This window comes from Lissotriton helveticus, chromosome 2_1 (assembly GCF_964261635.1).
Source record: "Lissotriton helveticus chromosome 2_1, aLisHel1.1, whole genome shotgun sequence".
NCBI lineage: Eukaryota > Metazoa > Chordata > Amphibia > Caudata > Salamandridae > Lissotriton > Lissotriton helveticus.
Window position 1 is genome coordinate 1,091,263,628 of NC_136059.1, and position 12,436 is coordinate 1,091,276,063.

The 12,436-nt window shown below is 48.4% G+C and overlaps 1 protein-coding gene across 7 annotated transcripts in view; it reads right to left on the reverse strand.

Moving 5' to 3' along the window:
* MPDZ (multiple PDZ domain crumbs cell polarity complex component) overlaps nucleotides 1-12,436 on the reverse strand; it is an 832,961-nt gene that overhangs the window by 417,512 nt on the left and 403,013 nt on the right. For all 7 annotated transcript variants that reach the window (XM_078675896.1, XM_078675898.1, XM_078675897.1 and 4 more), the window contains one exon: nucleotides 6,354-6,458. In XM_078675896.1, coding sequence (XP_078532022.1) covers nucleotides 6,354-6,458 — 105 coding nt within the window. The remainder of the gene's footprint in view (nucleotides 1-6,353; nucleotides 6,459-12,436) is intronic.

Consider the following 12,436-nt stretch of genomic DNA (forward strand, 5'->3'; position numbering starts at 1 on the left):
TTTTTCGACTTCTGCGGACCGGAGGTTGACGGAGTCGATGGAGTAGCGGGCACAGTCGTTTTCGCCGGTACGGCAGCCATCTTAGGGACACTCGAGTCCTTAAGTTTCGGTTTCGTTTTCGGGTCGGCCATCTTAGGTGTCGATCCCGATGGTTTCGGTTTCGGTTTCGAAACAGTCTGCTCGGCAAGTAAGTCCGTGGCCGGGCCAGAAGGCGGGGCCGTGGCTTGCGGCAACGGGTCTTGGGTAAGGCCAACAGGCGATCCCGTGACCCGGTCGGTATCCTCGTAACCTTCGGGGCAGAGCTCGTCCCCCGAGCTATCTGCCGCGGCCCCATAAATCTCATCGTCGTCTCCTACCTCGTCGACGTATTCAAGGCCTTGACCCGCGACTCCGTCGTCGTCTCCCGGATCCGCCTCGACCTCCGTCTCGGGTGGGGAGATTTGAAGATGATGACCCTGGTCCTCTTCTTCTTGGTCTCCGAAGATGTTTTCCGGATCCGGGGCCGCTTGTCTAGCTTCCATGCGCGCCGCGCGCCGAAGCTTGAGGGTCTTCTTTGAGCGGAACTGCGCACAGGCCTTGCACTTGCCGTCGTCGTGGTCAGGCGAAAGGCATTTGTTACAGACGGGGTGTAGATCGATGTGTGGGTACTTGGACCCACAAAGCGGGCAGTACTTAAACGGGCTCCGCTCCATGTCCGACAAGTTTTGCAGTCGTGTCGCGATGAGAAGGCCTCAAAGTTCAGAAAGCGAAAGAAAACTCCGCTTATTCCGGCTCCAAGAGACGGAAGACTCGAGACCGTGCGCAGACAATACCGACGCAAAAAATCGAGGCCTTTTGGCCGCTAAAAGTAAGTTTTTCTCGGTTTCGACAGAAAGACGTCGAGACCACATCCGAACCCAATGGCGGAAAAAATCAATCTGGGGATGGAGCCGATGCCCATGCGCACTGTAGTCCAGGGGAGGAGCCACCCATCTCAGGATACTTCGAAGACTCTTCCAGGACAACAATGTGCGATCATCCGGACCCAACACTAGGCGGCGATCTAATGCTAAGATATGAATTTAGCAGCCCACATGCCTCGAACCTTTTGTAACAATATATCTGTAAGAGACATAAGCTAGTTAGACATTCCTTACCTTTAAAATTTCCCCAAGGCGTCAGACTAGATACGGATAATTTTTTTTCAGCAGTACCCCTGCACGTCAATAGGTAGTGTTGGTCGACTACGCGCCTGTCGTTAGCATCATGGTCATCAGGATGACCTTGCGGTGTCTACTTAGAATCCGCCCCTGGCGCTAACGTCAGTCCTGACACAACTTACCACACCAGTAGTGCAGAGCCATGAAAGACACTGACCACTGATGCACAACAACTAGGTCCCTGCAAGGGAGTCCCTATCCCTAGAAGTCAGTTCGCAGAGCGAGGAGGCTGGGTGGGGCGGTAAGGAATCTATCACTACCAGATGTCTCTTACAGATACATTGTTACCAAAGGTAAGTAACTTGTTCATCTGAAAGAGACAGTTAGTTATAGATTCCTTACCTTTAGAATAGATACCCCAGCAATACCAACCCAAGAGGAGGGTCTGCGAACCAAGTTCACACCAGAAAGTCCTGGGGGACTGAACGGGCACACTAGTCGCCCCTCCGGATGCCAACATGGCTGCCTGACAGATATCAAGAAGTGGGACTCCACGTGCCAATGCAGTGGTTGCTGCCGTAGCTCTAGTGGAATGAGCACTGAGCCCCACTGAAAGTTCCTTTTTCTCTAAAGCATAACAGATTTTAATACAAAGGACAACCTATCGAGAGAGGGTACGCTTTTGAAAAGCCCGGCCTTCCTTGGCACCTAAATAGCCAACGAAGAGTTGATCATCCACCCGGAAATCTTTTGTGCGGTCAAGGTAGAAAGATAGCGCATGTTTATGGTCCAGACGGTGAAGTCTCTCCTCCTCCTTGGAAGGATGCAAAGGTGAGAAGGTGGGCAAAGTGATCGCTTGTTCTATGTGAAATGGTATAACCATTTTAGGAAGGAACGAGGGCCTCGTCCTAAGCACCACTTTGTCCAGATGCACAGAGAGGAAAGGGGGCTTAGAAGACACAGCTTGAAGCTCACTCACTCTGACGACAGAGGTGATGGCAACAAGGAAGGCAGTCTTCAGAGTGAGTAGCCTGAGAGGACAGTTGCTAAGAGGATCAAAGGCAGTACACATAAGATTAGTTAAAACAAGATTTAAGTCCTACTGTGGCATTATTAAAGGAAAAGGAGGAAAGAGATGAGTAATGCCCTTAAAAAATCTATTTACAATAGGGGTCTTGAATAAGGAAGGCTGATCAGGCAGCCAAAGGAAGGCAGAGATAGCTGCAAGACAGCCTTTAAGAGTGTCTAGAGCAGAGCTCTGCTGGGCCAAAGAAAGTATATAGAAGAATACCTCCGAAAGAGGGGCAGAAAGAGGATCCACAGCCTTTGCTGTGCACCATGCCACAAACTTGCTCCATCTACAGGCATATACCATTTTAGTGGAGGGACGCCTGGCTGGCAAGATAACATTTTTACAGACTTTGGGTGGGAGGTCAAAAGCTACCAACTGTCACCGCTCAATCTCCATACAAGGAGATGGAGGCTAGACAGGTTCAGGTGCAGAACCGTCCCCTGCAGCTGCGACAGAAGATCCTCCCGAAGGGGCAATCTGATCGGAGGATCGATGGCCATGCTCAGAAGCTCGGGGTACCATTACTCTACATGCCCAGTCAGTGGCCAAAAGAATAACTTGGGCCAGGTCGCACTTGATCGTCTTTAGCACTCTGGGTAGAAGTGGTACAGGCCAAGTAGCATACAGGAGGCTGCAGCTCCACTTGTGACGAAAGGCATCACCGAGCAAGTACCGGCTTGGAACCTCAAACGTGCCGAGCTGCTGACATTACGCGTTCTCTTTGGTGGCGAAGAGATCTAACCAAGGCTTTTCCCACAGCTGAAAGAGACTTTCAGCTGTAGGAAGAGCCTTGAGTGTAGCTGCCATTCATGATCCACCGGCGGCTGAGTTAGTCTGCTCTGGCATTCAGAGAGCCTGCCAGGTGTTGAACCAAGAGGGTCACACCCTGATGTTCCAGCCACGTCCAAAGGCGAAGAGCCTCCTAACACCGGGTCCATGACCCCACTCCGCCCTGCTTGTTGCAGTACCACAACTACTGTGCGGTCTGGTTGGGGAAGGGAGAGGGATCTGCCTCTGACCCAAGCGTGGTTTGTTAACCATCACTGCAGTTGTTGTGCAGTTCCCACCGAGATCAGGACGTAGTCGGAAAGATTTCACTGATGCTGCGCCCACAGGAACTTCAGGTCCCAATGCAGAGCGTACATATGCCATCTGGCATGGTCCACCAGCAGGATGCAGGAGGGCATGAGGCCCTGCAGTCTCAGGGTCAATCTCACCGAAACCTAGGAAAGAGGCTGAAACATCGGTACCATAGCCCCAATATCCCGGACTCGCTGCTCGGGAGCATAGGCCTGAAACTGCACTGTGTCAGGAACAGCTCTAATCAAAGGGAGCATCTGAGAAGGAGTCAGGCGTGACTGCGGCACATTGATAGTGAACCCCAACAAAAACAGGAGGTCCGCCATAGCCTGGAGGTGGGAGACAAAACCCTGGGGCGAGGCCGCCTTCAACAGCTGAGGATGGGGACGGTGTCGGACGGGGGCATGGCCGACACCGGTGGTGTCGTCACCGGGATCGGCGCCGGGGAAGGTCGAGTAAGATCGACCGGTGCCAATCTGGATCCAGGCCTGGATCAACAGGGGCCACTTGAGCCGCCGGTTTTGAAGACCCAGGACTCTGAAGGCATGCCGGCGGAGTCGGGCTGCCCAAAGATGCAATGGAGGGCTTTATAAAAAGTATGAAGTTGGGCAGGGGACACCCCGGAAATGGGGGGAGGTGCAGAGTCGTCCCTGAATCAGGCACCGGAAACAGCCTTGCAGCGACAATGCTCCTGATCCCTCATCACGTCAGTTTTCAAGAATCTACCTTAATCCATTATTAATCTGAAAATTAAAGGGAAAAAAATAAAGTCCCAAAAAAGTCTTACTATTTTAGTGTATACTTGTATTCTCTTCCACCCTCTGAATTAACTCTTACAGACCAGATGCTGCAGAATTTTTTAAACAGCAGGGAACTATATGTGCCTGTACTTCCAAAACATGACCACATGTTGCTGATGCTACCATTGACATGATTTCTGCAAAACAGCACTACCATTTCCATAAACCTATTTCCTTGACTAGGGTAAAAAATATTCTAAGAACAATACTGAAAGAAACATGAATCGGTGGTGTTCAAGGGTCTTTACTCACAGAGGGCTGGACTGACAGCTGAGCTGAATAAACTTGACGCTTACATTCTTAGTGCTCCTTGGCTATCATTATCTATAGTTAAATTCAATCGTGATTACACGTTCTGTTAATGTCCTAATCAAGTTTATGTTGCCGGGTTCCCAGACTGACAAATAATGTTCATGTCTATCAGGCTACCCATTAAAACATAATTATATTCAAGGCAATCTAAAGTGGGGGTAGAACACCTATCTTGAACAAATAGTGCCCCACACTGCCACAGTATTCTCATTCTGGTTGGGAACATTACCATTGGATAGTTTTACAACCGAATGGAATAAGGACACCCAAGCTTCTCCTTGCTGCCCTTTCCGCGAGTGGATAATCAAAATCGAACGACACTCTTTGATCCTTTGGCTGTTTTACATATTTTGTAGATATAGCTTTCCATAGCAACTTTTCAGAAAATTGGGCATCACAACTGTAAACTTGATAATTTTCCTAAGTCACTTGGGGACTACTTGTCTGTTGCAGTATCTAGACAGAATTTATTCTCATGCATAAGGCGTGAAAAATTATTGAGTTCGAAATATGATAGTCTTAATGGTTTTAAAACATGTCGAATGTTTGCCATATGTATTATGATTTGCAATTATGTATTCTTGTTATTTTACTCATTCAGCTTCTTTTAGTCTGGTAAGACCATTATGTGAAACAATTTTCAATCATTATGTGATTGTAAAAAATGCTACTGAAATATTTATTCATATTTAATATATTGTTTCATGAGTATTCTTTTACCTAAAATAAATGGATGTGATTGACTGGTATACAGAACACAGCAACTGATCAAATAAGGTGAAGATGTCAGTGTTTTGTCCTAGATTCCCGATAAAAAGCTACTTCAACCATCATCTAGAGATAAAGCTTTAAACTTGCCTTTTCTGCTCTTACCTTGTTGCTGACCGCCATCCACCACTTACCCTCATAGATTTGAGCAGTTTCCAGTCCAGATACAACTGGCCTCACCTATGGCTTCTGCCACAGAAATCCCAACAAGACAAGGACAAAGGCTGAGATACTTTCAACTATGTCAAAGACATCTGACTGTGGGTTTACAAAATGTGACTTCAATCCGATAGAGATTTCCAGTACAATATAGGCATTCAGAATTAGTGGTTTCCAAATTTTGTTGAAATCACCTTCACCTGTGTATTTTTTTGACTTAGGAAACTAATATTCACCACTTAGTGAATTAATTTTTACTCTCATCTATACCAGCGAAGCTGGAGAGTTTATATTTTGTTGAGACTTTCTATGCATTATGGCACTGCGCAGGTGAAAAACATCAAGGCCCCTATTCCTTCTCCCCTGCCCACTCTTCTTTATACCTGAATTGTGAATATAGCTTGTGGGGTAAGAGGCTTTCCGACTACTGTTTGACCACAATATTTTCTGCTGGTAAAATATGGCTGGCACCATTTTTGCAGACTGACATTGCACATTCTGAATCTGGGCAACTCATAACGGAGTCGGTGGGAAGGAGAAGAGACATATTGCATTACTACACTATCGCCTTTCTGTCATCAGAATGGTGACATAGTTGCACACAGGATAAATAAATACCACACCGTGCAGTATCAGTATTCAGCAGTGACCAATTATCGCTATGGATTGCACTCAAAGTAGGTTGCAAAGTTTTCTATAAACCTTCATGAAAGGAACAAAAAAAGGCACATTTATTCAACTTCATCCAAAACAAAGATCCTTGGATTAGCCTTTAGGTTTCCAGCGAAAACACCAGCAATAGGAAACGTGATTTGTTATTTCCCAATCCAGTTTGTCACTGGGGACACTTCAGAAGTAAGTGGGCCACTTTTCAATATATAGCCACATGCTATTATGCTGGTATAATCAGTTCTATAGGTTTAAAGAATACGAGTGTGCTCTAATGATGGCAAACAGTGCATTTACATTTGTAAGTGAGAAGCATTTAACCACTGTGAAGAGTGACTTATTTAAATGTTTTACCTGGTATCACGTGAAGGTACAGTCTCTTGTTCCACAGCTGCATCAAGCACTTGACATTTACTAGCTCTGTAATCATCCAGATGGGCTCCTAGCACAAACGTGATGCTGTAATTAAAAATGAAGCACATCAATAACCACATTAATAAATAAGGACTGCAGAGGCTGGTGCATTAAATTAGTACCCCTTAAGCCATTCACCACTTCCACTACAATTTAGACTGGTCTGCTGACCTTATGTACGGCATTTCCGCCGTAGGGATTATGAAGTTGGTTTTCAACAGGCTTTCCATGTTGCGCTTTCCGACAGGGAAAGCCTGTCGGAAAGCTCCTTGGGGGGCCGCTAGCAGGGCCCCATCCCTCAGCGGCCTCCGGTTGGGGGCCTGTGGGACACCTATGGTGCCCCCTGTAAATCCCTGCACCATGGCAGCACCATGAGGTGCCTGCCACACAGTGATTGATTGATTGATTGTGGGTTTCTAAAGCGCTAGAATCGACTCCCGAAGGAGTATCTCTGCGCTGTAGACCGCTGGGGAACCCGACCTGGCTTTCCCTGTGAGATGGTCCCTACTGGGTATCTCCAAGGTGAAACCAGGCATCCCCGGCGTATGTGGGGGGCCGTTGTGGAGATGAGGCAAGCTAATGCCCAGAGTTGCCGAGTGTGATCCCTAGTTAGAGTAGGCACCGAGGCCAGAATTATCGAGTCCGTTGACCCTGGTCCAAGACCCTGCCGCGTCGGGAATTGAACCCTGGTCCCGGGCCGTCCTCTGCTCCCGGGTCTGCCGCCTCTAACCAGTGAGCCACACCACTCCACGGCAGTGCACGGATTTACACAAACTATCATTTCTCTATGGGAGCTTGTGCTGCAGGCGGACACTGCCTGCAGGACAAGCTCCCATAGTCCGCCTGCAGCACAAGCTACCATAGAGAAATGGGAGTTTGCAACCACTCAATGTGTAGTCGCATCATAATATGCATTTTTGGAAGTGCCGACCTACAGCCGGTCAGTTCCAACACCGAAATGGTGTCGGGCAGACTCAAGCACATCGTAATTAGGGCCTTAATCTTTGCCACGTGGGTCTCATGATTGATACACCTGCTTGGCAAAACGTTTTGCTTTCTGATAAAAGACTCCCAAATTGGGAGACTCTGTGCTTTTTCCCTTTGTGGTACGTACATGCCTCGCATGGCAGTCTCAGGTAGGAAAAACAAGTGATGATTGCCCCACCATCAACACAGCTGGACTATCACTGTGACATGGAGGCTCCGTGGTACATGGGCAGCCAGGTCACATGTTTACACCAGTAAAGCCAGCTGTGGCTTCACCAGGGTAAATCCAGAGCTTCCTTTGACTCTTCAAAGAGCAAGGGAGCTACATGTTTGACAGGGCAGGACCAGAGCCTATTTAAGGCATGTTATAATGCTAAGTGGAAACAGGTTAAATATATACCTATATTTCACCCTCCCTTGCTAGTAGGTAATTTTATAACTAAAGAAGGTCTCAAAGATTAGCAGGAGTGAATCACATCGAGTAATGCACGAGCTCTCAGCATACGAATGTTCTCCAAGTGTATTCAATCATGCCTACACAGTGCTTATCAAACTGAAAATGACTCCCAAAAGTATCTCAATAAATTGGCCATCACTGAATCATACTTGTAGCCTTTTCTGTCTTTGTACTCTAACATCAAATAGTACTGGCCACTGTCATTTGTTAGAGAATTAGATAGAGGTGCCCAAGTTAAGACAATCGTGCACAAACACATTACAAAGTCTGTACTTAAAAAAATACCTGGGATGCCTTCATTAATATGTTGAGGACAGGTGCTGTTGGTGAGAGTATATGTATAATTTTGTTAAATACTTGTAGGATGCTGGCTCTTTGTGTGATATATCAATAATCTGATATACTGTGTAAAGAATCCAGTGGTTCCGCTGATAAGTGTACAGGGGCTCCCTCTAACAATCCCAAAGTGCTCAATTAGGGGTAGTGTGGTCGAGCAGCCTTGGGCTTAACCGAGAGGAGTGCAAGACATCTCCAAATACACACAATAATCAATAAATAACACACGACTCAAGAAGGTGATCCACAACAACTTAGAAAAATAGCATGTACGTTTTTAAATATGAATTTTTAGTTCAAAAAGTGGACACAGTGCCATTTTTCAATTCTGCAATGTTTTCCCATGGAAGGAAGAACACGTTCTTCAAACAGGTATTGTAAAGCGCCTTACGGGACCAATCTCCAGGAGTTAAAGTGAGTGGTGGGCAAGGTCCAAGGTGACATCAACAGTACACCACCAGCAACACAAGCGCTGCTGGGTGCAGGGTGCACTACAGCATCGGGAGCCCAACGTTATTCTATGGAGAGCAGTCTCTGTGAAAAAGGCTGCAGGCTCTGGCTAGGAGGCCAGTCGGGCTGAAGCAACAGGGGGGCGAAGCCCGCACAATGCTTGGGGATGTAGGGACACCTTTGGTACTCCTCTCCACTGCTCAGGGGATACGGGTGCAAGGGTGTACTTAGGCATCAGGTTTTTCCTTAAAGGAGCAGCCGTGGTAGAGGGGGCCTGGGTGCAGCGGCTGCAGGCAACATTGGAGAGTCCACGAGGAGAGAAACCACGACATAATTGGGTTTGGAGAGACGGGTGCAGTGGCGGCTTCAGGTGTCGGTTTTGGTGGTTCGGTTTTGGTGGTTCCAGAGTTCTTTCTTTTAGAGTTGCTGCGAAATGCAGGGAACAGTTCCACTATCCCACAGGAGGTCTTGGTTCTTTATTGAAGGCAGGCATTCCTCCCAAGATTCTGGAGTCAACAGCTGCGTGATGATTCGACTTTGGCGCAGTTTTTGACGAGGGATGCAGATAGGCTTGTGGGGTTTGTACCAGGTCAGCTGCTTCTTCTCTCCCCTCTGCTTTTGCGGATCTTCTATGTCCTATCTCTTTTTTGGTCATTAGGATATCTCTCTTTGGTGCCCGGGACTCCCCTAAATACTGAACTTAGGTGAGCTAGGGGAGTGTACGATAGTAGCCAATGGGCTACTGACCCTTGCTGTCACTACACCCACTATATAACCACCTCCTGTGGGAAGTGGGAATAACCATGCCCCAGAATTCCTAAGTATGCCATAACAAAGATGGATACTTGTAAAAAATTGTGTCCACCTCAGTTTAGTCCACCTTAGGGGTGGTACTAGCCTTGAGGTGGTACGCCTGCCTCACTAGCTAATTTTTTTTACCTGTCCAGGTGCCAGGGGGTTCTGGACAAGGAGGTGTGGCTTTCTCTCCTGTGAGGGGAGCCAGACTCACATTCTAAAGGTGGCAGTCCAGAAAACAGGATTTAATTATCTACTTTTGTGTTAAACTTGTGTGGTGTGATTTGTCTGTAATAAGTAACAGAACATCATTGCTGTTGTAAAACAAAATGTATTAGTAACACCAACAAAAGTTATAATGGTATGAAAGTCCTCTTGCTGCCTAGTTGCACCTCTCAGACACTTACTGTAAAGTGTATTTTACCCAGTGAAATGGACCTATATGAGCATCCTATCGCGTGTTGTAAATTCAGTTGTTTGCGGGTGACACACCTGCAGGTATTGCATGGCCAGTCAGTCATAAATCTTTATTTGGATTTAACAATAAATCCATAAAAGCAAAACAATAGGGAGACAACTATTACTCACTATACAAAAACCAGAAATGTAAATTTGAGTAAAACCATTAGCAGCTCATATGATTATTAAAAGTTATAAAAATACAACTGCAGATAAAATCAATTAGAAAAATAAAAACCAAATCCATTTAGGTACAGGAGTGCAGAGTGCAAATAAGCAAAATACAATTATAAGTCAAAGCCGCTAGTCCTCCTGTACCAGTTAGCACCACTACTCTGGTAAATGAGTAAATGATTGGGTTCTAATAGTAGAAGGGAAATGACACAAGCGTCACAGGTATAAACTTAAGTGTCTTATATAAATCAATAAAGTGCAAAAGAGACTGTCCACGTAAAAGTTCTTGATCTTTAGAGCCATGAAAATTTCATTCAATACTAAAGTGCAGAGTCATAGTAGTGTTCATACAAGCCCATAAAAACGTAACGACTGAACAACATATAAAAGGAACTGGGAGGGATGTTAAAAAGTAAAGTGCTACTTGAGATTGTTTAAAATTACAGATTTTTAGGATTGGGATAGTATACCTTGCACGAGAATATTTATAAAAAGCACAGAATAAAACAATGTGGCGATCAGACTGCTTAGATACCATACCACAAGGGCAGACTGATAGGTCGGACTGGGTATATTTATTGGCAGGAAAACCCAGCATCAGAGGGATTAAATTAATTCGAAATCTGATTAAAATGTGTCTGTGCTTGGAGTTATTTGTAATTCCTAGATAAGAATACGCTCGGGGCGTGGCTTGGCGCCAACGATGTTGGCACCCTGAGAACAGAGCTCCGCCGGAGCCGAGCCCAAAAATCCCCCTACATCCGTCCAGTATCCGACAGGCAGTGTTCACGAGTGCTGGTGAACGTCGGGAGAAAGTGAGCAGCGCCGGACATCATGTGGGGGGTGGCTTCGTGCAACCTCCGTGGCAGCAGAACGTCGGAGTCCCAGGCAGCGGCGTGCGCGGTTCAAGCATCGGAGAGCGGCCACTCCCCCTCCTCATCTACGTGATGGCCCGGCTTTGCGGCCTGCGGGGAACCTGGGGTGAGTGAAGGGCCCCCGCTCCGGCCTGCTCGTCACTTTACCCCCTGCCTCTAGCGGTGCTCCCACTGCCGCCGCAGGCGGGAGGACTGCTGGGGCCTGTACGGCCTTTAAACTGCTGGGCGAGTGCCGGTAGCGGAGGGCCCTCGCCAAATAGTCCGCAACACACTATGCAACTGGCAATTGAGCCCGCTGGCCCTGGGAAGCGCTGAGAAGCGGCGGTGAGACCCCCTTTTGCTGCAGGACGGACTGACCCCACGGAGAGCTGGGGAGGAAGGGGGCCCGACCCAGGTGGGACAGAGGTGTGGACTGAAGAGCGGAGAAGTGAGGTGGCCTACTCCAGTGGGAGCGGAGGCTGGCGGGCTTGGCGGGCCTTAGGCGGTGACACCTGAGACCGGCACCCACCCCTGGCGGGGGGGCTCCACTACTCTCCCAGGACCTACACGATCGACGGCTCCTGGTGGGTGGAAGTAAGGCGGACATACGCCCAGCGGACGTCGGGGGGTCACCCCTCTGAATATCGGAGGACAGAGGAAAGGCCTGCAGACCGGGCAGGGCCGCCTGGGCCCGCGCGACGGGGCCGGGCTCGGCGGTAATGGTGGCCCTTGAGCCAGCGTCAGTACGGGGTGGCCTACGTGATTGAGTGCTGCGAAGAGCCGTGGGAGTGAGCGACACTGCGCAGGAAGGAGAGGCCTGGCGAAGCCAGAGACTGGTGGGGGCTAAACGGCGAGAAGATAGACGCGGGCGGCAGAAGGCACTGGAAACAGACCCAGCCCTCGGCCCTCAACACCAGTGGGCAGAGAGCCTAGTGGGCGACGAACCAGACGGAACAGGCCACCATGAAGCCCAAGGGTGCAGCGGCCATCCAAACGAACAAGCTGGACAAATATGCGGTCCAAATGGCGGGCCCACAAGCGGTAGGGACGTCTGGAGACCAAGTGGCGCAAAACAAGCCCTCATTGACCTCAATTCTGGCGAACATCCAAATCTTGGGGACCACCCTCGAGACCAAAATTGATAAAATGTCCATTGAAATTAACTTAATACGGGCCGACCTCACCAAAACTTTAGACAAGACCAGAACCAATGAGTCTGACATCCGGGAACTTTAGGCCTCCTCTAAAAAGCTGGAACAGAGGGTCAATGACCTGGTGCACCAACACCGCCAAGTAGCCCTGCGGCTCGAGGACCAGGAGGGGAGGGCCCGCAGGAACAACATTCAGGTGGTGGGAGTTCCGGAGGGGTCTGAAGGGCCCAGCATGGACCGCTATCTCGAGGACTTGATCTTAACCCACCTGAAACCGAAACGGCTCTCAACCATGTTTAATATTGAGAGGGCGCACCGCGCACCAATACCGAAGCCCAAGCCGGGGGCACCACCGAGGAC